Source organism: Vespa mandarinia, chromosome 1 (assembly GCF_050613455.1).
Source record: "Vespa mandarinia isolate Hongniang chromosome 1, ASM5061345v1, whole genome shotgun sequence".
NCBI lineage: Eukaryota > Metazoa > Arthropoda > Insecta > Hymenoptera > Vespidae > Vespa > Vespa mandarinia.
Window position 1 is genome coordinate 719,641 of NC_140810.1, and position 25,082 is coordinate 744,722.

General features: G+C 29.4%; 7 protein-coding genes across 19 annotated transcripts; 5 read left to right on the top strand and 2 right to left on the bottom strand.

Moving 5' to 3' along the window:
- Positions 1-421: 421 nt before the first annotated feature.
- LOC118446111 (protein zer-1 homolog) lies at positions 422-4,354 on the bottom strand. Its single transcript, XM_035876396.2, has 9 exons — positions 3,351-4,354; positions 2,942-3,233; positions 2,563-2,860; positions 2,287-2,492; positions 2,043-2,214; positions 1,576-1,899; positions 1,352-1,501; positions 1,026-1,278; positions 422-846 (listed from the first exon to the last, which is right to left on the bottom strand). The coding sequence occupies exons 1-9, from the start codon at positions 3,811-3,813 to the stop codon at positions 719-721; spliced, it is 2,286 nt and encodes a 761-aa protein (XP_035732289.1). The 5' UTR covers positions 3,814-4,354; the 3' UTR covers positions 422-718.
- A 136-nt stretch (positions 4,355-4,490) lies between these two features.
- Gat-1B (GABA neurotransmitter transporter-1B) lies at positions 4,491-10,372 on the top strand. Of its 9 annotated transcripts, none has more exons than XM_035876142.2 (15): positions 5,681-5,855; positions 6,593-6,635; positions 6,973-7,303; positions 7,426-7,645; positions 7,810-7,911; positions 8,025-8,193; positions 8,285-8,417; positions 8,494-8,628; positions 8,712-8,815; positions 8,908-9,032; positions 9,105-9,217; positions 9,288-9,419; positions 9,538-9,741; positions 9,820-9,987; positions 10,064-10,372. In XM_035876142.2, the coding sequence occupies exons 3-15, from the start codon at positions 7,040-7,042 to the stop codon at positions 10,163-10,165; spliced, it is 1,971 nt and encodes a 656-aa protein (XP_035732035.1). In that variant the 5' UTR covers positions 5,681-5,855; positions 6,593-6,635; positions 6,973-7,039; the 3' UTR covers positions 10,166-10,372. The 9 variants fall into 9 exon arrangements, with proteins under 9 accessions (XP_085520942.1, XP_085520947.1, XP_035732035.1 ...); XM_035876139.2 differs by having other exon boundaries at positions 5,681-5,851; positions 6,593-6,856; XM_035876141.2 differs by having other exon boundaries at positions 5,681-5,851.
- A 3-nt stretch (positions 10,373-10,375) lies between these two features.
- On the bottom strand, positions 10,376-13,014 carry LOC118446010 (male-enhanced antigen 1). 2 transcript variants are annotated; one of them, XM_035876146.2, is made up of 4 exons: positions 12,868-13,014; positions 11,065-11,374; positions 10,893-10,964; positions 10,376-10,823 (listed from the first exon to the last, which is right to left on the bottom strand). In XM_035876146.2, the coding sequence occupies exons 2-4, from the start codon at positions 11,239-11,241 to the stop codon at positions 10,608-10,610; spliced, it is 465 nt and encodes a 154-aa protein (XP_035732039.1). In that variant the 5' UTR covers positions 11,242-11,374; positions 12,868-13,014; the 3' UTR covers positions 10,376-10,607. The 2 variants fall into 2 exon arrangements, with proteins under 2 accessions (XP_035732039.1, XP_035732038.1); XM_035876145.2 differs by lacking the exon at positions 12,868-13,014 and adding an exon at positions 11,513-11,609.
- Positions 12,116-15,444, top strand: LOC118446008 (pancreatic triacylglycerol lipase). The gene is made up of 7 exons (XM_035876143.2): positions 12,116-12,415; positions 12,552-12,654; positions 13,572-13,720; positions 14,128-14,373; positions 14,434-14,640; positions 14,765-14,921; positions 14,995-15,444. Exons 1-7 carry the CDS (start codon positions 12,367-12,369, stop codon positions 15,050-15,052), a joined length of 969 nt encoding a protein of 322 aa, XP_035732036.1. The 5' UTR covers positions 12,116-12,366; the 3' UTR covers positions 15,053-15,444.
- On the top strand, positions 15,025-19,027 carry LOC146873257 (ionotropic receptor 75a-like). Of its 4 annotated transcripts, XM_085664831.1 has the most exons (10): positions 15,055-15,137; positions 15,937-15,992; positions 16,082-16,390; positions 16,466-16,593; positions 16,678-16,842; positions 16,932-17,146; positions 17,258-17,472; positions 17,692-17,960; positions 18,039-18,248; positions 18,356-18,539. In XM_085664831.1, the coding sequence occupies exons 3-10, from the start codon at positions 16,097-16,099 to the stop codon at positions 18,393-18,395; spliced, it is 1,536 nt and encodes a 511-aa protein (XP_085520957.1). In that variant the 5' UTR covers positions 15,055-15,137; positions 15,937-15,992; positions 16,082-16,096; the 3' UTR covers positions 18,396-18,539. The 4 variants fall into 4 exon arrangements, with proteins under 4 accessions (XP_085520959.1, XP_085520957.1, XP_085520952.1 ...); XM_085664833.1 differs by lacking the exon at positions 15,937-15,992 and having other exon boundaries at positions 15,025-15,137; XM_085664826.1 differs by lacking the exons at positions 15,055-15,137; positions 15,937-15,992; positions 18,356-18,539 and adding an exon at positions 18,895-19,027.
- On the top strand, positions 18,667-22,117 carry LOC146873258 (ionotropic receptor 75a-like). The gene is made up of 11 exons (XM_085664824.1): positions 18,667-18,812; positions 18,895-19,064; positions 19,145-19,453; positions 19,524-19,651; positions 19,734-19,895; positions 19,988-20,196; positions 20,267-20,481; positions 20,559-20,830; positions 20,918-21,124; positions 21,200-21,865; positions 21,978-22,117. The coding sequence occupies exons 1-10, from the start codon at positions 18,680-18,682 to the stop codon at positions 21,291-21,293; spliced, it is 1,899 nt and encodes a 632-aa protein (XP_085520950.1). The 5' UTR covers positions 18,667-18,679; the 3' UTR covers positions 21,294-21,865; positions 21,978-22,117.
- LOC118446003 (ionotropic receptor 75a-like) lies at positions 21,878-25,033 on the top strand. Its single transcript, XM_035876131.2, has 8 exons — positions 21,878-22,147; positions 22,375-22,683; positions 22,786-22,913; positions 23,029-23,187; positions 23,290-23,498; positions 23,570-23,784; positions 23,893-24,161; positions 24,285-25,033. Exons 1-8 carry the CDS (start codon positions 21,989-21,991, stop codon positions 24,520-24,522), a joined length of 1,686 nt encoding a protein of 561 aa, XP_035732024.2. The 5' UTR covers positions 21,878-21,988; the 3' UTR covers positions 24,523-25,033.
- Positions 25,034-25,082: the final 49 nt, after the last annotated feature.

Sequence of the window (25,082 nt, forward strand, 5' to 3'; positions counted from 1 at the left end):
TTCAGCAGCTGAGTGATCAAAGCTAAACTATTGAATTACATAAGATAACGCCAATGTACAACTGTTATACACAGTTATGCGAGATCTAATGTTTGTGAAACAAAAAATAGAAATATTAGGTGGTCACAATCATCTTATCTCAGAGATTCAATTTATGATACATGATATAACTATGTACATTGATAAAAATAATTTCTGATTCAAAGATAGATCATTAATAGTGAATAGTAATAATAAAAACTATAAATATCTGGAGTTTCGCTAACGAATTAACAACACGCTATATAAATTGTCATAGCGCAACATGTTTTGTTATATTTAAGCAATTATTTGTTTCCTTTTTCATTTTTCTTTTTTAAATATTATCTGTAAGAATATCACTGGGATAAGGTAACATCTTATTACGTTTCGTCTCTGCATATCGTTTTTTGTGTTTTTTTTTTGTTTTTTTTTGGTTTTTTTGTTTGTTTTTTTTTGTTTTTTTTTTGTTTTTTTTTGTTTTTTTTTTGTTTTGTATGATAGTTACTACGGATATAAAATCACCACACACTTTCATCAATTGTTGTTAGCTTTAAATCTTTATACTACGATTGAACATTCTGTATTCAATAATGTTGCACATGAATCATATTAATGACAATTTTTTGTAACCATCAAGGCTATACTCTGCATCTGAATGTGCTTGAAGATAATTCCCATCATTGGAACGACTGTTATCTTAACAGCAATTTTCTATCACAATTGTCGCAAGTTCTTTAATTCTTTCGTACGGCCTCCGATCTATTTTAAGAGCATTCAGTTTTTCTATTCCTCCCTCTTTTATAACTAATGAACAATATTTGTGTGCTGTTTTAACAAAATAAACAAAAATTCATAAGAAATATTAATTTAAGAGAGAAATTATTTTCTATAAAAAAAAAAAAAAAAAAAAGAAAAAAAACAAAAGGAAAAAAAAGTAAAAAGAAAGAAAATTAAGAAAAAAGAAAAAAAAAAAAAATAAAAGAAAGATATTCTCAGATACGTACGATAAACATTGGTAAGATTGGCGAGTGCCCATACAGCCCAATGTTGACATTCTGGAGTATGGTATATATCCAGCAAACGTAATAGGGGTAAAAATGAACGGTAATTAATGTTACGTTCTGCAGATAAATCCCATCTTTCGATAGCTTGGACCATAAAATCTAAAACTTCATCTCGTCTAGGTTTATCAAGAGTCCAAGCTTCGACACCATCAGATGCCATATGTGCGAGTATACCAGTTGCATTATAGGATACCTATTATTATACAGAATATATATTAACGATAGAAAAGAATAAAATATTTTAAATATCTAATAAAATGTAATACCTCGATGCCATCACTGTTAGAACGTAATAAGTTGGCAAAAACACATACATATCGATGTTGCATAAGATGTACTCTCAAATAATCTACTTCGGCGACATTACCTAATAAACCCATCATGTTCCTCAATAATTCCTCCTTTCCTGGATATCGCTATAGAAAAAATAATAATTATGTCAAATGTTTTTTATATTTATACAGAATATTAGAAATATTAAAATACATACCTTTACACATTTCAGAAATAGTACCATTCCTCTTTCATCTAAAAATCGTTGACAATTTATAGCTGTTTCATCTGTCATATTCCACATTGTAGACCATGCTACTTCCAACACATCATCAAATATTCTAGATTCTACTCTATATTCGACTAATTCAAGCATTGTTTTAACACAACCTAATTTTCCTAAAAGACACTTTTCTCTGCCTTCAACTTGACAAGCTAGAGAATTTAATAAATATATTCCAATACGTTGTACAAATCCTTCTGGCTGTGCATGTTTAGCAGAATGTAAGAGCACTTTCACTAATGCTTCATAATTGAACATCTATAAATATAACATTTGTATTGTTATTATTCTCTAATTTTTTTTTTTTTTTTTTTTTTCATAGATATTTATAATTATAAAGTTTTGTTTATAATCAAGTGAAAAAAATACATAGACACAGTAAAGATAGGTAAAGTACTAACCACGTCTTGAGGTATACGAAATTGGCACAACGCCAAACAACCATTACGCATCATAGTTTCTTCATCTCTATGAAGACTCATTCCTGTCAATAAAGTGCTAATAATTCTTTTCCTAACTCCTACAACCAATTCTCCCTTTTCCTTCATTTTTACTATGTAAAATAAAGTAGCACTGTAATAGAAATTCTCTTAAGTTTCAAATGTTGCATAAAAGATGATACATGAGCTTATTAAGATTTACTACCTTCCAGATATTTGTATATGTTTTTGATATGGATGCTTTTCCATTGCTTCTAATACAGTACGAAGAGCTTGATCCATTCTTTGACAATTTTCATATCTAAATACATGATATAGATCACTCAGTACTTTTTGTAATAATTCCTGTTTGTTGTTCATACAAACATGAGCAGCAATTAATATTTGATCTTCATTTGCGTCTCCTGCTACCTACATTTATGCCATACAATTTATTTAATACAATGACATTTAACTTCAATAGAATTTTAACAATACATACCACTTTTGCTGGTATATCGTGTCTTTTACAAGCTGCATGAGCAGTTCCATAAAGACCTAAAAATTGTAACGGTTTATGAATTCGAGACGCAAGACCCGGTATGTCACAAAGAGCATTATTCGTCAAATCTTCTAAGACTGTATCAAGAGGTCGCTCGGCAACTCCTCTGCCTGCAAGATTAGTGCCTCCAATATCTAGAGAAACTAACTCAGGCAATCCAGATACTATACATCTTAAAATTCTATTAGGATGTTCAAATTGTCCTTGTTTGAAATTGGATTGCGAGATATCCAAGTGCCTAATATAAGTTTTCACAATTAGAATAATTACTCGGTTAAAAATCCTTTTAATTTACATAAAAAAAAAAACTTTTTCATACCTAAGTTTTTTTAAGTGACATATGTTATTAAAAAATGCTATTGGATTACCATTGACCTTTACATCGTATAATGTTAATGATACTAAATTTGGAACATGATCATAAAAATCAAAGTTCAGTAGTCCAAAACAATTGGATAAATCCAAATGTGTTAAATTTGTTAAGCCTGCCAAAAGTAAACTATACTCTCTCTCTGGAATACCAACATATCCTAATGCTAAACGCCTTAAGTTTGGTGTTTTGAATACATAACCACGCTCATAGTGTTCAACAGGACAATCATCATCTCTACCTAAAAATAATATATGCATTTATAAATATATAATATCATCGTTATAATATTATTATCGTATTATTAATCATCATTATCAAAGATGTAAACAAATATAATTATATGTGTTTTTATTACCAAATGTAAGTCTTGGTGGTATAATCATTGAAGTTCCATGAAATACTAGGCTACGTAAGTTCTCAGAATTAGCATTCACATGTTCAATAGAAAGAACTGTTAAATTAGTGCAATTTGTGAGTTCTAAATCGGTAAGTTTATGCTTCATTAATGTTTGAACAGAAGCATCTGTTAAACTACAACTTATAATTTTAACACGTTTTAGTCTTGTGGCTGTTGTATCTTTGAAGATAGAAAAGAAACTGTCATCGTTTCTCCTGGTTTCACTTTGTTGCATATACTCAATAAATTTATGACATATTTCTGCAGGGAACGCAAGTCCTTTGCGTAGAGTACGATGACCATGCTTGCCTCTGACCGAAATGATATCAAGATTGTCACAAATTAGTTTGAAGCAAAGATCAGTAAGCGTCTCTGGGCCGAGGTACTGATCTGAATGATATAGATCATCCAGTTCTGCCATCCTGGTATGGCTTTCTTATTAAATCATATACAATTGTTCATCAGAACACGCTACTGGACACAATTATGCAATTACACAACTGTCAAATATGTCAAAACTTATCAGCTGGGAATGCACAAACATCTCACAATATAATGTTAATCCTTTGATATTTTTATATCGATAAATTATCGGTTCGTTGAATTAAACTACAATGCCAACAAGATTCACTGAGATGCGTTGGTTAAAACACTTGATATGATGTCGTTACGTCGAAAACTTTCGAGAATTTTAGATAGATCGAGCATTAACCGAATGTGTATATACTCATGTTCCGCAATTTTGACATTTCACTTGACTACCGTAGTGACGCCATACTCGGCTTTGATCCAAGTTGCACTGGTTGCATTAGTTTACACTCTGATGATAATCAAGTGCATTCCTCTTTTTACGGATATTCATCTTAAAAATTTGATAAGAAATTTTCTATTCAGTTTTCTTTTTTTTTTTTTTTCTTTTTTATGATCCACTCAAAATTATCTTTTTATAAAAGTCAACAAATATTTTATCAAATCATAATACAGACGGAAAGAACATTTTCATTTTCTTAAAATTTAAAACTTCATTAACTATTTTAATATTTCTTATCCGTATGTTTTTTTTTTTTTTTCATTGTAATGAAAAATAATACGCGATAATAAATATATAGATGACGTCTTATTGGTAGATATCATTTTCTTATCTATTTTGATATATGTTGAAGTTTATTATAAAATAAATCTTTATTTGTAATAGTTCAATCTGAATAGGCGAATCTGTAAATGTAATTCGTCGATTCGTTAACACAAGTAATGACGTAGATTTGATTTAGATTATTTAAACGTTAATATCAAGATAATATAAGAAAAAATCTTACATTGAATAACACGTAAATAAGATAAGTGTAACATAATAATAATGATTCATTTCTTTCATAGATTTATATAAAATAAATTTATAAACGTTAATTTAATATAATATCACATTTTTATATATAAATATCAGAATTATTATATTTAATAATGATAATATTTACAATCTCTGAAATATCCTATTAAGAAATTTATATTATTAGATTGTATAAAAATTATTTTACACTTTCATAGTTCAATTTTATAACGATTGGGCCGAAAGTTTCTAATTGATTTTAAATATCGATTACTCTTTTCCAAAATTTTTTAAGCTTCTAGTTAAACTTATAATTTTACAATTTGCAAAATAGTTAGCTGAAAAACATTAGTCGAAATAGAATAATTGATTTTTAAAATCACCAAGAAACTTTTGACTTAGCCTGTATATCTTCATCAGAAGAGATTCAGTTGCTTTTATATTACAACACTAGGTGGCAGTAGATTTAATGAAATGTATTTTATATATATATATATATATATATATATATATATATATATATATATATATATATAAAATGAAAAAAATCGGAAAAAGAAAAAAAAGTTAACGAAATATAGTTATTTAAAAACTTATCAGTTATCAATTACCCAACATAACTGTTCGAAGATTCTAAGGAAAGTAATAATACTAAAATCCATTCAAAAGCGATATATATGAAACAAATAGTCTGTAGAGAATTTATATGGCAGTGATATGTAATATAAAGAATTCAAAATTTAATAATCATATTACGAATATTTGTTTTTATTTGTAGAAAATAGGAAGCAATAGATGTAGTCACTTGTTATCTTTGAAACGAATTGCAAGGATCATCTTTGAAATAATTGAAAGAAATTTGCAAAGATCGATATGATTAATCAGTTTTCATCACATACACGTTATATGCAATATATATGTATATATACATATATATATATATGATAGCGTATACATAGTAGAAACTAAATATAGATTGACACTGTGGCACTAATTTGTTGAATGAAACGATAAGTGTGTTGGTGCTTGGGGGACTGAACGCTATTGTGGGGTAGATCTGCAGGGTACACCAGAAATCTCTACGCTCTTCATACGTGAACTTATCCTGTGTGAAACTCAAGTAACGCGACGTGTACGTACGTTACATATTGTAATTTTCTGGGTTTCTTTTCATTTCTTTTCTTTTTCTTCTTTTGTTCTTTTTTTTTTTTTTTGTATCTTTCTTCGCGCACCAACGAATATAAAAATTGCGCGCTTTCATTTTTTTCAAGTTCAATCACGTAATTATCATTATATTACGTATTGTTTTATCTTCACGGCATCATGATAAAATAAAAAGTATAATCTATAGAATTAGAGCTTATTCCTTGTATTATTTAAATACGAGTGATCAAAGTATTTTGATGAGACGCGCGCTTACGATATTAACCCAACGATGGATGGATAATATGGATTGTAATATTACGATAACGAAAGAAGAATAGATTCTATAGATTTTCAATTTGAAGTGTTAAGATGATTGATCGTGCAATTTACATTATTAGCAATTGTAATAGTTTGTTAAGGGAGTCGGCTAAGGCGGATAAGGTGGGGGAAGTATAAGCTTGACTACATCCGTAGTTTATTACGTATAATGAAAAAGTTCAAAAAATCAATATATGATCAATAGCTATTAATATTAAAATTACAAGAGTAAATCTCTTGTAAGTATTATTTGTTTAGAAAATTGTATAAGCATAGAGAATGAAGAGAATATACTAATGGCTTTTGATCGTATTAATTTCGATATTGTAGAGGATAACATTTTCATTCTTTAACGATCTAACGCGATTAAACTATACCTAAATGATCTACCGTTAGAATATTTTTTTAGGGTAATGTTTCTTTCGCCAATCGTTCGCCTAAAATAGGACAAGGTTGGTTGATGGGAACAACGTTGATCAAACGTTGTGATTCCCGGAAGTGGCTCGTTGTCTGTCATCCATCATCATCAAGACCCTTGTACAGATGCGTCTCACGTGACGACGATGACCGCTGAATATTTAAGACCTCGAAACGCGAGACCAAATTGTCTTTCACCGGATCGTTTACCGTATAATAATCCCTTCAATTTTTCACTCGAGCAACAATGGGCAAAGTACGAAGGGCGCGGTATATCGATCGTGAACGCGCAAATTCAATCATTAAAACGATTTAAGTGTCCCTTTAAGTTCCCCCTTCTTCTTTCTTTTTAATATCAAATCAAATTCGCAGATTCGTAGACGTGTAAATATGATGAGGTGAATAGCGTTGTTTGTAAACGCTCGCTGGATAAACAATAATGCCTTCGACCGGTAAGGCTGGACGGTCTAAGGTAGACAGGTCCACCAGCCCTCTTTCAAGGAACCCGGTGAATCCAGTGAACCAGGTTAATCCAGTGAATCCTGTGCAGGAACTGAAAGCCCTCTTTTCCGAACCACCTGTGAGAGTTCCGAACGGTGGTAAGGAACAAGATTTCCGATTCGAAGCTATTGAATGTCTACAATCGTCCTCGGCTGTGAAGGAAACAAAAGATTTACCTGATCGAGGATCATGGAGCAGCAAGGTGATTTACTACAGTGTACATCGGATCATCAAGTTCTGATTAGTGAACGAAGATATTTCTTACGTTAAAAATGACGAGCTCTGTGCGTACATCACTTTTAATTTCTTTTCTTGTCCTCCAAGGTGGAATTCATTTTATCGGTTGTGGGTCTTGCCATCGGTTTAGGAAATGTATGGCGATTTCCTTATCTTTGTTACAAAAATGGTGGTGGTGCCTTTATGGTTCCTTATTTCATTGCTTTGGCACTCGCCGGTATACCCATGTTTCTAATGGAACTATCCTTGGGACAAATGATGACCATAGGTGGCCTTGGTGTCTTTAAAATAGCTCCGATTTTTAAAGGTCAGAATAACTCATTTTCGTAATTGTTTAATTTTCCTGTTAGCGTTTTAAATAGATCGAAATATATTTATTATGTATAATTATATATTTGTTAACGTAATTCTAGATCTATTATTATTAAATTCATTTTACGAACTTATTAAAATAAGGTATTTAAAATTTAGGTATTGGATATGCTAGCTGCGTGCTCTCTTGCTGGACAAATATTTATTACATTATTATACTGGCATGGGCACTATTCTATTTGTTAGTTTCTCTACAATCAGGTAAATATGTGTGTATATATATATATATATATATATATATATATATATATATATAATATGCTTATAAAATTGCTCTTTGCGATATGATCATTAATTAAAATATTCTTTGGAAGATGTTCCATGGAGAAATTGCGGCAATTCATGGAATACGAACTATTGCATCACCCCCATAGATCGTCTTAAAGCGATTTGCTGGCCAGACGAAAAGGACACGATATGCGCCACTTCGATCGGAAACTTCAGTCATACACTTCTCAATGATCCAGTAAAAGAATTTTGGGAGTAAGTAAATTAATTTAGTTCTTTTAATTAATTTATAAAAATTTTTCTTTATACCATATTATAATATCTAATATTTTTTTCTCCATAAAAGGAGGCGCACTCTTCAAATTTCTTCTGGCGTTGATAATGTGGGTGGAATTAGATGGGAATTAGCAGGTACTTTGGCCATAGTATGGATCATGTGTTATTTTTGTATTTGGAAAGGAGTAAAATGGACGGGAAAAGTAAGATTATGTGAAATTATTTAAAAATAATCGCTTAAAAAATAATAATATTATTCATTACTGTACGTACTTACAGGTCGTCTATTTCACGTCCTTGTTTCCATACGCATTGCTGACAGTTTTATTGATAAGAGGCTTAACACTGCCAGGTGCGACAGAAGGCCTGAAATATTATTTTACACCAAATCTTAGTAAACTTGGCGATCCAGAGGTATATTGAAAAGAATTCTTTTGAATTTATTACAGTATTATAATTCTAAATAATTTTAATTTTATTTTTCAATATATAATTAGGTATGGATAGATGCAGTGACGCAAATATTCTTCTCTTACGCATTAGGACTGGGTGCTCTTGTTGCACTCGGAAGTTACAACAAATATAATAATAATGTTTATAAGTATGTGTGTATATGATCTTTTATTTTACAATTAATTATATAATATTATAAATTGTTATCATATTAATAATTAACGTGTTCTTTGATTGCAGAGATTCTCTTATAGTATGTACAGTAAATACATGTACAAGTATACTCAGTGGTGTAGTCATATTTTCTGTAGTGGGTTTTATGGCACACGAACAACAAAAACCAGTTGCGGACGTTGCTGCTTCCGGTAATTTTGTTTAAATTTGTTCAATTAATTTCTAATACAAATTTGATTTCACTTTTGATTTCTTTATATTAGGTCCAGGTTTAGCTTTCTTAGTTTATCCTTCGGCAGTACTTCAATTGCCGGGAGCATCGATCTGGTCGTGTTTATTTTTCATTATGCTTTTATTGATTGGTTTGGATAGTCAGGTAATGAAAACTTTGTTATTAATATTTTATATATTTTTAAAGATATTATTTGAAAAATATTTTCAAACAGTTTTGTACCGTCGAAGGGTTTATAACTGCTGCTGTGGACGAATGGCCTAAACTTTTAAGAAAACGCAAGGAAATATTTATCGCTTTCGTCTGTTTTATCTCATATCTCATTGGTCTATTATGCATAACCGAAGTAAGCATTAGAGTGTAGAAAGAAAAAGAGAAAAAAGAAAAAATAAAAATAATAGAAAATGCAATGTAACATGAATTTCACTTTGAACATACATTTTATTTGTCAATGTTGATATTAGGGAGGAATGTATGTGTTTCAACTTTTGGATTCCTACGCGGTGAGTGGATTTTGTCTTCTATTTTTGATATTTTTCGAATGCATCGCTGTATCGTGGGCATTCGGAATTAATCGATTTTACGATGGTATACGAGATATGATCGGTTACTACCCTTGTTATTGGTGGAAGATATGTTGGCTATTCACAACACCAGCGGTTTGTGTGGTACGATTTATTGCAACTAATAATTCTTTTATATAACTTTGGGCTAAGATTTAATGTCAATAATTTATCTTTAAATAGGGAGTCTTCATTTTTAATATTATCCAATTTGTTCCTGTTAAATATCTTACATACGAATATCCATGGTGGAGTCATCTTTTGGGGTGCTTGTGTGGCTTATCTTCTATGATGTGTATTCCCTCTTATATGATTTATATTTGGTGTGTTACACCTGGAACTACCTCAGAGGTATGTTATCGATACCTCATCAACATATTGTCAATACAATATAACACACGGCACATAAATTTGATTTGTTTTATAGAAATTTCGAAAGTTGATAAAAATAGAGGACGATATTGCAACATTACGAATGAAATTAAATGCTACGAAAACTGCTGCCATTAGTTCTGGATATGAATTATAAGTTTTTAACAATATTATTATTATTACAATATTTTTTTTTGATATATATATTTTAAGTATAGTTGTAGATGAACTTGTTTATGTTAATATGAACAATAATTATGTCATATGAACATGGATTAAAATGAAATATTAATGAAAAATGAGAGAGATAAACAATATATACGAAATAATGTAATTATTGATGGTAACAGTATTTATCAGATTAAGATTAGAATTAAATATAGTTTATTACATCAGAAATTATGGATATATTCACGTAACATGCATTATTCATAATATAGCACATATTAAAAAGTAAATTTTCTTATATTTGACACAAGAAATATTGTATTTTAAAAAATAAATTTCATTAACTATATCATAATGAATGTGTGGTAGAATTTTGATCTTCTAAATATAATTTTATGTAAAATATGTAAAAATTATTAAACTATTTAGCCTCATTTTTCTTTATTTTGCATCTCTTTTATACGATCGATTAATTGTTCTTTCCATTCTTCTTCAGAAATGGTATTTGCCCATTCTGGAATTGCTGTGGACGGTAATGTGAAAGTTGCCATCATTGATTTTACTTGATTAATTTTATCTGCATCCATATCTATATTAGATCTATTAGATGGAGATGACCATACTTCTATTGTTTCGCTAAGGCATGTCTAGAATGTTTATAGATAATAAATTGATTAGGCAATTAAGTAATAATTTTTAAATATAAATATTTTTACCTGCTGTGAATCGTTTAATGATACAGGTACTGCATGATTTGTTTCTCCAGTCTGAGATATCCATTCGTCATCCTGAAAATACTCATTATGAATATAAAAATGATAATTAAATCAATTGAGTATATATATTAATATAATTATTATTTATATTTCAAAATATAATATTACAAACTTCATCATCCTCTAATATAAGATCGCTATCAGTAGGTAATTGAGATAATGGCATATATCCTGCCATTCCAACATCTTCATCTTCGCTGTCAGAATCTGTTGCCATTCTTGTATCAATGATCAAATTAGGTACATTTAAATTTTCTTCTATTGGTTCTTGAGTAGGTTCAGGAGACATTATGCGTTAGGATATATCGCATTTTCTACGAATGCATATTTTTAATCCCTTCTTTTGTACCCAATTCGCAACGACAGTTGAAAAAATCCTCACTGTTATTCTTTTTGACGATATTCCTAACCCTATTTTTTTCCTAAAAACAAATTTTACATTTTTTAATATAACCTTATTATTTATACGTTTTCACAAGATATAAAGGGATTTAAGTTATATTAATTTAGAGAAATATATATCGAATTAAATGTCCCGGAAATTAGAATTTTGTAAATACCCATAATATTTGACACATCACAGCTGATTCTAGAAATATTTGACGGTAAAACATCAAACCACATATGGCAAAAGGACGCCATCTTTCAATAAACGCGCGAAAATACAAATTCGAAAAATATAAGACGCAATCAACAGTGAAAGTAAATTATCAGAGGAAAAAAAAAATATTTAATCTCTGGAATACTACCACAAAACAACTATAGTAAGTATCTTGTATGTATAAAATGTAATGAAAAACTGAAGTATAAATCAATATTATAAATAATTTAAAATTGACAACAGTTTAACATTACCATTTATTGTTAGGAACATATAATTTATATATATATATATATATATATATATATAAAAGTAATAAAATACATATATAAACTAAAATATATAATAAAATATATATTCGTATTTATAATTAATATTTATAATATTCGTATATAAAGAAGACGCAGATAATTGTAGAAAATTATAGAAGTAAAGTAGTAAAAAGTATTTCGCTATATCATACTTGGATTACATTATCGGAATGTTGATTAAAACATCTAAAATTGTGATTACTAATCGCGAATGTCATTTCGTCCTCTAATTTTATTTCATTATAAAGCTATTCGTTCATCGAAGATTCATAGAAGCAGAATATAATTTTGAGGACGCGTGGAAAGTGGGGATAACTAATCGCTGAACTTGCGTTTACAACAAGACTCGAGTGTCTGTCGTAATTAATTAAGCTAATGACTGAGGCTCCGGGTTTTATCGTACATCACAGACAAGAAATCATGTAGGATGAATGGCGCCCCGCCATTAAGCCGACTGCAGTAGTAATCCAGTGCAACGTCGAGTGGTATCGCACAAGTAGACATGTCACTTGTTGAATCCTACATTCTTTTAGCGACCGCCTTCGTATCAGGTAAAGAGTGTGAAACACACGACATAATTAGATTTTTTAACATATTGAGACATACTTTATGCGCGTTCGTAATATCAAAGATTAGGATATATAATTGGTTGAAAGTTTATCATTAATATTTTCTCATGATTTACAGCGTACGCGCATCCGCAAAACACGTTATTAAACGACGTGGAAACGGTCATCAAATCGGTTTTTAAGGCAGCACGAGAACCAGCAACGTTTAATTTGTATACCAGGTATAATAATACGATATATTATTATTTTTATACGTTACGATAAATTCGAGGTAAAAAAGAAAAAACAAAGTATAAAATTAACATCGATTATTACTTCACATACACACACATACACACACACACACACATATTAGTAATTATTACATCGCGCTTATATTAATACCCGTAAAACTTAATAATATAATGAATGAAAAAATGATATTTGCGTTATACCTTGCATATTACTCGATCAGGAACTATAAAAAGTCGCGAGGTCGAAGCTTCGCGCGTTTGCCCTTTCTTGTCGTGGATCGATCGATAGGAGAAATTTTTCGCCGGTGCGGAGCCAATGTTATGCATTGCTATAAACGAAGCATTAATTTTTTAAATGATACGTGCAATCAGAAAGCGTCCGCATTCTATTCTCAGCGCTGACGCTCGATTGGCTATCATCCATGCGTAAATATCTCAGACGCGCCTCCACTTCTTTTTCTTCTGCTTCTTCATCTTCATCTTCTTCTTTTTCTTCTTCTTCTTTTTCTTCCTCTTTTTCTTTTTTATCTTCTTTTTCTTTTTTCATTTCATCTCATGCCGATTGTCCCGATCGAAAAGGAGGATAAAATGAGGCGCCACTCGAATAATGAAAATAAATGTTCAACTGGCATCTCGTTAATTTTCTTACTTAGAAAATAATTAAACTAGAAGTATGTGTTTCATTTTTATATAATAAAAAAAAAAAAAAAAAAATAGTAACTTTTTTACTCATGTAAATAATTTATATTTATATAATTTATATTTATATAGTATTATATATTATTTTTACATGAGAAAATGATCAATGATATAATGAATATTATTATGATAGATCCATATAGGAATTATTTAATCGTTCGTTAAAATGTAAATCTTAATGGTTAAATAATTATATAATTATATAGGGAGAATCCTTTCGGCGAGGAACAATTATTCTTGAATAATACAGAAGTCCTTTATGCATCTCACTTTAATGAAAGTCGTCCAACGAAGTTTATCGTTCATGGATTTAGCGACACTGGTAATGAAGCATGGGTACGAGGACTCATAGACGGTAAGATATTATTAATAAGATAGAAGAAAAAAAAAAGAGAGAAAAAGGGAATGAATGGAAGATGTTAAAGGATTTTCTAGAATATCACAACGTTGAAGAGAAGTTAGAGAAATTTCATGATAATCATGGTCAAATCGTTTCGGTAAACACGGAATCGGACGTCGCCAGGTTCAAGGGTCAACAAGATAACGCATTAATTGATCGTTTTACAACACTTTTGCTCTTTCGCGTGTAGTCATATTTTCAAGCTGACTTGACGTAATTTCGAGAAAAGAGAAAGAAAAAGGAAAGAAAGAAAGCGGACTCCGACTTTTCTCTGATTTTTTTTCTTCTTTTTTTTTTTTTAAAGGAATATCAACGAAATGAAATTTAGAATAATAATCGAAAGGAAATAAATATTTTTTTAGCTTACTTGTTACACGAAGATGTGAATGTAATAGTCGTTGGTTGGGGTATATTGGCAGCAGATGTTTATCCTGTGGCTGCTAACAATACACGCAAAGTAGGAGAATTCTTTGGGGATTTTCTCGAATTTCTTAACAGAGAATCGAATCTCGAATACAAGGACGTTCATATTAGCGGTCATAGTTTGGGTTCACATGTAGCAGGTTTTGCTGGGGCTTATCTCGATGGTCGTATCGGCCGAATAACTGGTAAGATATACGTATAAATTATTTATCATGATTCCGATAAAAATTATCACGATGTCATAGGTCTGGATCCTGCTAGTCCTCTTTTTGAAACGATCTCAGGAATCGTTGATCCAGAATTTCGATTGGATCCTACGGATGCACAATTTGTCGATGTTATACATACTAGTGGACCAGCTTTTGGATTTTTAGCACCTTTAGGTCATGCTGATTTTTATCCCAATAATGGTGAATTCCCACAACCTGGATGTTCTTTCTTACCAACGACCAGTTAGTATCTTGAATGGTTAAAAATATAAAAAGTTACTATGTCATTGAAACTTTACTTAAATTAATCATATATTGTATATATGTTTATATTTTCCTTTCTTTTCTTTTTATATTTTATTTTTAGCCTATTGCAGTCATTCTCGTGCACATCAGTTCATGACAGAGAGCATCGGTAGTACTGCAGGATTTAAGGCAAGAACCTGTGAGAGTTGGGAAAAATATAAGGAAGGTCGTTGCAATTACAATCCGATTGTCTTGATGGGAGAATACGCATCCACATCGTAAGACTTTGTTTATTTTGTTTTTCCTTAAAATCTCCGAAAGTCTAAACATTGTATGTTCCTTTTATGTCAGATTACGAGGCAGATTCTATTTGTCTACCAACAATGAACCACCATTCGCAATAGAATGAGAAAGGACACGGATATCGAATTTGAAAAAGAAAGCAATAACGATCGTGTATATATATGCGATTAAATAATCAGTACTAGTCATTTGTAAGTTACTTTATTTATGTAGACTTACGTGTTTGCTTACGCGTTATGTACGCATGCATGTACCTCAATTTTCATTCGGATCTCCAAAACGTTTCATAGCGTTTGATTGAAGCCGAAAAAAAAAATTAAAATAAAGAAAAAAAAAGAAAATAATAATAATAAAAACGATCCAAAATAAAAAATACTCTATATCTCTACGTACATAAAGTACAAATTAAGATGATAATTATACGCAATAGATTCGAACATCTTTATTTTTTCTCTGTACTTTGCACGAGATAAATAAATGATCGTACGATTGGGTTTATTCTAATATTTCATGATCCTGTCACTTTTCTTTATATCGCGTGATTATAATCGATTCTTATTAAAGAATAAAATCAATTAATAATAAATTAAGAAGCAAAAGTTTTATTGAGTTTATCAATATCTTTGAAACAAGGGAATGGAGTTGCGTTCTACCATGTATCGGTTCTATCTTAAATTCTTCATTGTGTTTAATATAATAATTTTAATCTCCTGTAACAATGAAAATGATTTCATTCGAGATTACTTTGAGCATAGAAAAATCGCTAAAGTGGTCGGATTTTCTTGTTACAACGTGACGAGTGAGTGAAAATTGTATTGAAAGTTATTTTCATTCTTTATCATTATTATTTTTTCTTCGAAACAGATAATATCAAATTGTTGAAATCGTTCAACGATATAAATACTTTCATTGCAATATTAAAGAACGAATACTTGACAAAATCCGATGATATTTTAACGAGATTTTTGTATACCAATAATCATTATTTAGGTATTTTTTTGGATTTAAGATGCGAAAATCAAAATGTTAGCAGGCTTATCTCAAAAGTAAGCTAATTTGAGATTACATCGTTCGTTAAATAAAATTATCTACATTTTCAATTCATATTACAAGATATTTATTAACATTCATTTAGGCATCAAAACATCATATGTATGACGAAGCACACAAGTGGTTGATCATAGGTCATAATTTAAAAGAAAGTTTGAAGATCATAGACGATAGTAATTTCAATATCGCTACTGATGTAATTATAGCCGAACCATCGACTAATGGTTACGTTTTATACGATATTTATAATTTATCTAAAGATCATGGTGGATCTTTGAAAACGATATTATTTGGCACTTGGCACAAAGAAACTGGTTTGTATGTTACACTGATCAAACAAAAATTTAATAGAAGAGCAAATCTGCAAGGAATGAAACTAAATGTTGGTGTGCTCGTGAGTACATTGAATTTTATAAAATATCCTTTCGTAAATATAAATCGTAAGTTATCTAAAAATATTTCTTCGCAGTTTGATCACAAATTATCAAATATATCGATCGATAAATATTTATTGGATTACAATAACAAATCGAAAGACAGTCATTCGAAATTTATGTATGCGATTTTGATTAATATAGCAGAGCTTTATAATTTCACGTAAATATATTACATAGATTCTTGTTTATACTTCGATATAGATATTTTTTGTTTTTTTAAATATATGACTTTGTTTTATCTTAGAATGAATATTACAAAAATAGATCCATGGGAAAAACGTGGCGGTAAGCGTGGTCCAATGTTCACAGCATTCAAAGAAGATATAATCGATATTTATATAAATCCAACCATGATGATTACTGAGAAATTAAATTATGGTGACATCATTGCTCCAGTTTGGCCAGTACGGTATATAATTTATACACATATTTACAATGTATAGATAATTATTCTTATATATATATATTCTTTTTTTTAATAATTCTTTTCTCTCATAGAACATGTTTTTTATTTCGCACAATTTCATCGACAAATTTACGATTTACGCAATTCATACGACCATTGTCTATCCATGTATGGTACGCAATGTTAATAATAATAGCTCTTACAGCTTTTATTTTATTGACCGTCTTAAGAAAGGAAGGTTTTCATGATTTCATTGGACTCTGTGGGATCTCAATACTTTCTTCCATCGGAGCTATATCGCAGCAAGGTTCGATATTCGAGTGACATGATTCAATGAAAATTTATGAATATTACATTAATGTTGAAAATACATGAATTCTTTTTTTTTCTTTTTTCTTTTTTTTTTTTTTTATACCAGCTTCAGCTGTGGTACCTTACGGAATTGGAGGTCGTATTGCATTTTTACACATAATGTTCTTCAGTCTGTTAATCTTCAATTATTACTCAGCTAGCATGGTGTCGAATCGTTTAAGAAATATCGAAAATAAAATGAATGATTCATTGATTAGCTTAGCCGATAGTAATTTTAAGATCGCAATAGAACCTACTGAGTATATTAATTCGTTATTACAGGTAAATGATTTCATAATCAGTTATTATAAATATTCTTGTAAATAAAAATTGGGACAAAAGTTTCTAAGCTTGTAGTTTTGCGATTTGAAAAGAAAAAAAAAAAGAAAAAAAATATTAACCGAATAAACCTCATACAAGAGTAATTGATTTTTAAAAGCATTTAAAAACTTTTGGCCTACCCAATTTTATTAATACTTTTTATGTACATATATATTATAGGAACCATACATAGACGTAAAATATTTTTATGAAAATCGTTGGCTAAAGCTTCCTCAATCAATGAGATACTTGCCAATGGAGAAAGGATTAAATCATGTTGCCAAGGGTGGTTTTGCTTATCACACGTTAACAGAATCAGCTTATCCGTATATAGAAAGAACTTTTGAAACTCGTATAATATGCGAATTAATGGAAGTTCATCTCTTTCGAACGACTTTAGGACTTTGGACGAGAAAAAATGGTCCCTTCACTGAAATGCTAAGAATTGGGTAAAGAAATTTTTTTCGAACTTTTCTTTTTAAAATAATTTTATCAGGATATAAAAAAGAAAAATTTTCTTCTTTCAGATTTACGAAAATGAATAATGTTGGTTTACGAGATCGTGAATTGAAACGTTGGTCTGCTAGAAAGCCTCGTTGTCCGGCAAGCATGCTTATAGCCGAAGCCATATCGATTCATGAAGCCGCCCCTATTTTGTTATTCCTCGTCGTTGGCATGGTTTTATCCTTGAGTGTATGTGCCATCGAAAATATCATTTTTTGGTTTTGGTCCAAAAGGTATAATAGTAACTGTTTTCGATAAAAAAAAAAAAAAAAAAAAAAAAAAGGAAAAAGAATAAACCTAAGGGAAAAAAAACTTTCTTACATATCTTATAAATTTACAGATCGTTGATAATAAATATCAATAGAAGACACATGGATTGATATACAAGTGATAGAAATGTTTCTTAATTATTACCAATTATAGATCGACGTCGCTAGGGAAGTATTAAATATTTAGAAATATTAGAATTATTAATGATCTTCTAGTTCTATGAATGAATAAATAAATAAACGTTTTTTCTTTTTCTTTTCCTCTTTTTTTTTTTTCGTAAAATCTATGAATAGTTTACGAACCATATATAAATATATGCCCACAATTGAAAATACTCATAATGACATCGACGTTCGATCGTTTAACAATTGAATAAAAAAATAATTAGAAAAAGATGAGCATTAGAGTACTCATTTTGTTATATATCGTCGTATATTCTTACGCCGAGGACAATGATTTTATTAGTGATTATTTTAAGTTTAAAAATGTGAAGAATATCGTTGGATTTTCGTGCGGTGATGTTACGAGTGCGACTATTACAGAAAATCATCTTTTAAAACAAACAACGTTAATTATATTTATTATTAAATATTTAATTTTTCTCGACAGGCAATTTTAATCTTTTGAGAAGGCTAAATCATGCAGGATTATTCGCGATTATAAAAGATCCTTTTTCAAATCCAGATGTACGTTTGATATTGAATAGCAATCATTGGACAGTAGGTGTTTTCGTCGATTTACGTTGTCATAATCAAAATCTTAAATATATTTTTTCCGAAGTAAGATAAGTGTAATAAATAAATAATTTAAACCTGTTCCATTTTGACAATTTAAACGTAAAATCAATTTTATTGATCAGAGTTCGGAGCATCGCATGTACGGCTATCTTTATAACTGGTTGATATTAGGATCAAATTTAAATCAAAGCGTATCGATTTTGAATGATACGGCTTATAGCATGGCCACCGACGTAGTTGTTGCTATACCTAATCAAAATGGTTACGAAATGTATGACGTATTTAATCATTGCAAATATCGGGGCGGTTTACTAAACGTCATTAAATATGGCACTTGGAATTCTAATGGAAATTTGAATATTTATTTGATGGAACCAAAATTGATTAGAAGGGGAGATTTGAATGGTTTGAGATTAAAAATAGCTGGTGTAGTGAGTGTTTTATATTTTTATTTTATTTTATTTAATTTTTATGAATTATATTGTATATTATATTTTGTAGATTCAATATAGGCCTAAAAATATGAGATTAATTGATTACATGAAAGACATCAATACTAGATCTTTAGAAAGTATGCATAAATTCGTGTACTCCATGATATCACACACTGGAGAACTTTTTAATTTTAGGTAATTACGATTTTACATTTATATTTAAATGTTATAAAATTGATCATATTTTTTTTTTTTATATGTATATATATATGTATAGCGTACACGCCGGAGAAATATATTACTGGGATCGAAATAGTATACACGGTCGAATGTTTGAACTTCTCAAAGACAATTATATCGACATTGCCAGCAATCCAAGAGTTATGGTGTCTGAAAGATTAGAATTTGCCAGTTTGATCGGTGCAGCTTGGCCAGTTCGGTTAGAAAAACATTCTTTTTTTTTTTTTTTTTTTTTTCTTTTTTAATCAGATAGTCGATATCTGATTTTAAATTGAATTATATTTTTTTCAGACCATGCTTTATGTTACTTTCTACTCCAACGAACAGAATCAAATTAGATTTATTTCTTAAACCATTTACGATAGGTATTTGGGACACTTATGCAGTTTTCATGGTCATTTCTATGATCATAGTTGGATTAATATTGAAACGTGAAAAGGTAAAAAGTGAAGAGGGCTTCGGAGCTATCGTTTTAACTATTGGTATCATGAGTCAACAAGGTACATTTTAATTTTTCAAATATGAAGAAAAAAAGAAATTTCTAATAAATTGAATTAATTTCTTTATTAGGAGCGTATTTCTTTCCAAAAAATTTGGCCGGTCGTATAGCAGTGGTACAGATATTACTTTTTAGCTGGATGATGTATAATTATTATTCCTGTAGTATTGTATCGGCCCGTTTGAGCGAACCATTCGACAAAATAGAAGATTCCGTTGCGGTACTTGCCGACACGCATATGCGTATTGCGGCAGAAGCTGTACCATATTTGAATTATCTATTGAAAGTACTTATGAATAATTATAATATTTTTTTTTGTCCAACGATAAAAATAATACTCGTCAATATTTATTTGCCTTCTAGAAATGGAATTGGGAATCAGATTATTTTAGGAAGAAACGTTGGGACCCGTTGCCCCTATCAAAAAGATATTTGCCTATAGAAGAAGGTATCAGACAAGTTGGTCAAGGTGTTCTTGCTTATCACACAGATCCCAACACAGCTTATCCTTACATTGAAAAGATGTTTGATTCGAATCAGATATGTCAGCTGACGGAAATTCATCTCTTCAAGGAATCAGTCATGGGAATGTATTCTAGTCACAATGCACAATTCTTAGAAATAGCGAGAGTAGGGTAGAGTATCTTTTGAATTCTATTGTTTCATTTACAATAGAGTTTACAATCCGAGTTCGAATATAATTTTAATATTTTATTTTTAAGTCTGATCAAAATGCAAAGCACAGGTTTGCGAAATCGACAAATTAAATATTGGTCCTCGAAAAAACCTCAATGTCAACAGGACGCTTTATCCACAAGAAGTATTACTATTTACGAAACAGCTCCGGCCTTCATTCTAATTACGTTAGGTATCCTAATGTCAAGTGTTATTTGCTTGACAGAAAATATTTACTTCCATCGATTCACACAGTAAGTTATATTTTTCTTTTTTAAAATCTTACACATTTATTCACACATTTTATTATTTTTATATCGAAATTACAGAAAATTCACACAGCAAAGAGAAAATTCTAATTTATTGAAACAGAATAGTAATCAAACGGGCAACACTAACGAACTACAATTAATTAGTATTTAATTTGATAAAATATTTGATTTTGCTATCACTTAAACAAATATAATTTGCACATTTGCTTCGATAATATTAAAAATATTATTCATAATATCTTGCTTGTTGTACTGATGAAGAAATAAAAAATTAATAATAATTAATATCTATCTTTTACTATTGTTAATCGAAAGATGGAGAAAAAAAAAAAAGAAGATAATCGAAATGAAAAGAAATCAATATCGTAGACCTTAGTCTTTCAATTTATGCGAATTCCATTAAATTGTCGCTATTTTAAATAAGTCATTTCTCTTATTCGATTGCAATCGTGTACGAAGCTGTCAGAATGTCACATGCAAAATAGAAAACCGTCTATAGACCTAATCCACAAAGAAGAATCTATAAAAAGTGTAGTTTATCATTCAGATTGTACTAGTATAGACATGTTCCTAAAGAAAAAGTAATAATAATGTTTATGAAGGGCTTCCTTCATTTTCAACTTGTTTTTCTCGTTTTTGCACAAAGTAACGAAATTATTCGTGATTATTTCATTCATAAAAGAATACCTACTGTCGTTGGATTTTCCTGCGGGGATATTATTAGTAAGTAAAAAATTAACAACGCACAATTATAATTTTCTTTAACTTCGTTAAACTCTTTTTAAAAAGTCATTATTTTATTACAATTAATTGATCGATCATTCGATCTATATAGATGATTTTCAGATGACCAAGATGTTAAACGAAGTAGGAATTTCGATATCAATAAAAGGGCCATCGGCAAAATTTAATTTTTTACGATTCTTAAACGTTAACTATTGGAAATTAGGTGTTTTCGTAGATTTACGTTGCCAGGATCAAAATGCCACGACGATTTTTGACCAAGTATGACAAATCACGTTACTTTCGAATTCGCAATAAAGTTTCAGTGAACTTCATTTTTAATATAAATTATTTTTTTTTTTTTATCGTAAATTGATATAACGTTAACTTTCCTTTGAGAACTTACGAAAGAATGTTTTGAGAGTGTTCAAGAATTATTGAAAGAAATCAGTTTTACACAATAATACAAATTTATTAAGAATGATTTAATGAAATACTATTGAATTTAGAGTACTGGCTATCGTATGTACGATTATGCATACAATTGGTTCGTATTGGCACCAAATATAAGCTATTGTTTGTATAAATTGAATGATACTGCCTTCAGCGTTACCACCGATTTTGTTGTTTCCGTACCGAATTATGATTATTACGAATTATATGATATATATAATCCTAATAAAGAACGTGGTGGTATACTCAATATAACAAGATACGCAACATGGAATAAAGATAATGGATTAATGGTATTTTTATTAGAAACAAAGATTTTGAGAAGATGGAACTTTCATAAATTGAAAATCATTGTATCCAGTGCTGTAAGTGTATATAAAACAAAATGAGTTCTTTTGTCTGATCATTTATCTAGCAATTAACAAAAAAAAAAAAAAAAAAGAAGAAAAAAAAAATTAATTTTCCAGATAGAACATAAACCTAAAAATGTTCCTTTATTAGATTATTTGGAAGATCACGATAATATTACTTTGGAAGATTGGCCTAAAATCGGTTTTACTTTAGTACAACTTATAGCCAACATATTTAATTTCAGGTAAAATCTTCTTTCCTTTTTTTCTTTGTTTTTATCAATCATCTTACTTCTTCTATTATTTTACAACATTAAATATTTGAATTAAAAAAAAAAAAAAACAAATTGTTTCTAATAGCATGCATGTCAAAGGATTCACTTCTTGGACGGACTATACTAACGGACCTATGATGGATTCTTTAATCGAAGGAACAGTAGACATTGGATATCAACCCTCTCTTGTAATTCATAAAAGACTCGATATTGCTAAAATCCTTATGGAAATTATGCCTGCACGGTAAAAATTTAAATAAACATAACTAAATTATTTTATTTAATAAATCTTTATGTATCTAATAATGTTTTGTATTTAATAATTCTACAAGTAATTATTTTGCAGTACATGTTTTATGTTTCTAACATTACCATCGACAACGATCCAATTTAATAATATTTTTCGGCCATTAACTTGGACCTCCTGGTACATGATTTTCTTTTTTTTCATTATTTCTTTTTTGATCTATTCATTTATCATAAAATCGGATAGTATTAAAAATAAGGATTATGGAAGTTCATTATTAACTACATTAGGCGCGATATGTCAACAAGGTATGTAATATTATAGATGTAAATTCGTCAAACAGTATTAGATGTATTTTCTAATTGAATATTTGGATTAGGTGCACAAAATATGCCTATTAAATTTGCCAGTCGTATTGCTCTGTTTCAAATTGGTGTTTATGGCTTGTTAATATACAACTATTATTCGGCAGCAATAGTATCAGCACGTTTAAATATACCGAATAACAAATTAAATGATTCGTTATACAAATTGGTAGCTAGCAAAATGAAATTGGCATCAGAGAATACCGTCATTACAAATATTATATTACAGGTAATTTCATTCTTTTATATTATATAATAATTTTTAGATAATAAATAATCTATAGATGATATATATTATATTTAATTGTCTAATGATTATGAATAATATCTATTTTAGGATCATAATCCGGAAATGATATATTTTAAAAATCATTGGTCGAAAATACCACAAAAGAAGAAAATTATGAGCGTGGAGACAGGAATAATAAAAATAATGCAGGGTGGTTTTGCTTATCATGGTGTTCCTGAACATGCATACTATTACATAAATAATTATTTCGATCAAAAGATGATATGTCAATTAACAGAAATTCATTGGCTTCGACCGACCAGAGCAGCTCTTTATACGAATCGAAAAGGACATTATCACGAAGTAGGAAAGATAGGGTAGGGATAAACTTTGTCGTTGATATTCTTGTTTTTTTTTCTTTAACTACTATAGAATTCTTTAAGTGATATAAAATAAATTATATCTTCTTTTCTTTTCTTTTTTTTTCCCCTTTAATTTAGACTCATGAAAATCTTTAGCGCGGGTCTTCTCAAACGAGAATTAAAAAGGACCTTCACTCAAAAGCCCTACTGTCAAAATGACGTAACTTCTGTAGAAAGCGTAACTATATACGAGGCTGCTCCAATCATAATTCTTTTGATATGCGGAATAACATTATCTATTATTATTTGTTTAATAGAAAATATTATATTCCGGATAACAAAAATTAAACAATTCAATATAATAAGGAAGTGCTAATTAATATTGATGAAAAAAATATTGATGTAACAGTACTTTTCAAAAATAAAATTAAGTAGACCGATATATTTCAATGCCATCATCACTTTAATATAAGATCTCTGATTATATTTATCTTTTCTTTTGCAAAATAAGCACAATTTGCAATATTATAAAAAAGCAGAGATATTATAATACATATATAATTGTCAAAATTTTATTAATAAGATATTTCATAGCAATTGTGTGAAACAAAAATCTTCGTCTCTCTACAAATATTATTTTTAAAAATTAAAAATTAAACCTTGCATGAGATACAATATGATCCATACTCAAATAAGTATCAAAAAAATGCATAAAATGTTTATCTCTTGTGTTACTTGAAGGTAATTTGTTCCTGATATAAAAAAAGAACTATATGCATATATGTATACATGTATTTTACTAAATATATATAATAGTATATTTGTATTAATATTAATAGTATATCTATAACAATACATTTATTAATACGTGAACGCTTTTATATGTATTTGTATAGATATATAAATATATTTCTTTTATCTCGAATATAAAATATT

What these genes read in the sequence shown, in the direction of transcription:
- LOC118446111 (XM_035876396.2), bottom strand. Translation starts at nt 3,813, where the DNA reads ATGGCAGAACTGGATGATCTATATCATTCAGATCAGTACCTCGGCCCA. An exon ending in TGTCACTTAAAAAAACTTAG is followed by an intron (nt 2,861 to 2,941) that starts GTATGAAAAAGT and finishes AACTTATATTAG; the next exon opens with GCACTTGGATATCTCGCAAT. An exon ending in CAATCTTACCAATGTTTATC is followed by an intron (nt 847 to 1,025) that starts GTACGTATCTGA and finishes TTGTTAAAACAG; the next exon opens with CACACAAATATTGTTCATTA.
- Gat-1B (XM_085664816.1), top strand. Translation starts at nt 7,040, where the DNA reads ATGCCTTCGACCGGTAAGGCTGGACGGTCTAAGGTAGACAGGTCCACC. An exon ending in AATAGCTCCGATTTTTAAAG is followed by an intron (nt 7,646 to 7,809) that starts GTCAGAATAACT and finishes TTTAAAATTTAG; the next exon opens with GTATTGGATATGCTAGCTGC. An exon ending in TATAATAATAATGTTTATAA is followed by an intron (nt 8,816 to 8,907) that starts GTATGTGTGTAT and finishes CTTTGATTGCAG; the next exon opens with AGATTCTCTTATAGTATGTA.
- LOC118446010 (XM_035876146.2), bottom strand. Translation starts at nt 11,241, where the DNA reads ATGTCTCCTGAACCTACTCAAGAACCAATAGAAGAAAATTTAAATGTA. An exon ending in TTATATTAGAGGATGATGAA is followed by an intron (nt 10,965 to 11,064) that starts GTTTGTAATATT and finishes GAGTATTTTCAG; the next exon opens with GATGACGAATGGATATCTCA. An exon ending in CATTAAACGATTCACAGCAG is followed by an intron (nt 10,824 to 10,892) that starts GTAAAAATATTT and finishes TAAACATTCTAG; the next exon opens with ACATGCCTTAGCGAAACAAT.
- LOC118446008 (XM_035876143.2), top strand. Translation starts at nt 12,367, where the DNA reads ATGTCACTTGTTGAATCCTACATTCTTTTAGCGACCGCCTTCGTATCA. An exon ending in TTCTTTCTTACCAACGACCA is followed by an intron (nt 14,641 to 14,764) that starts GTTAGTATCTTG and finishes TTTTATTTTTAG; the next exon opens with CCTATTGCAGTCATTCTCGT. An exon ending in GGAGAATACGCATCCACATC is followed by an intron (nt 14,922 to 14,994) that starts GTAAGACTTTGT and finishes CTTTTATGTCAG; the next exon opens with ATTACGAGGCAGATTCTATT.
- LOC146873257 (XM_085664838.1), top strand. Translation starts at nt 16,097, where the DNA reads ATGTATGACGAAGCACACAAGTGGTTGATCATAGGTCATAATTTAAAA. An exon ending in GCAGAGCTTTATAATTTCAC is followed by an intron (nt 16,594 to 16,677) that starts GTAAATATATTA and finishes GTTTTATCTTAG; the next exon opens with AATGAATATTACAAAAATAG. An exon ending in CGGAGCTATATCGCAGCAAG is followed by an intron (nt 17,147 to 17,257) that starts GTTCGATATTCG and finishes TTTTTATACCAG; the next exon opens with CTTCAGCTGTGGTACCTTAC.
- LOC146873258 (XM_085664824.1), top strand. Translation starts at nt 18,680, where the DNA reads ATGAGCATTAGAGTACTCATTTTGTTATATATCGTCGTATATTCTTAC. An exon ending in TTAAATATATTTTTTCCGAA is followed by an intron (nt 19,065 to 19,144) that starts GTAAGATAAGTG and finishes TTTATTGATCAG; the next exon opens with AGTTCGGAGCATCGCATGTA. An exon ending in TGGTATCATGAGTCAACAAG is followed by an intron (nt 20,197 to 20,266) that starts GTACATTTTAAT and finishes TTTCTTTATTAG; the next exon opens with GAGCGTATTTCTTTCCAAAA.
- LOC118446003 (XM_035876131.2), top strand. Translation starts at nt 21,989, where the DNA reads ATGACCAAGATGTTAAACGAAGTAGGAATTTCGATATCAATAAAAGGG. An exon ending in CCACGACGATTTTTGACCAA is followed by an intron (nt 22,148 to 22,374) that starts GTATGACAAATC and finishes TATTGAATTTAG; the next exon opens with AGTACTGGCTATCGTATGTA. An exon ending in AGGCGCGATATGTCAACAAG is followed by an intron (nt 23,499 to 23,569) that starts GTATGTAATATT and finishes TATTTGGATTAG; the next exon opens with GTGCACAAAATATGCCTATT.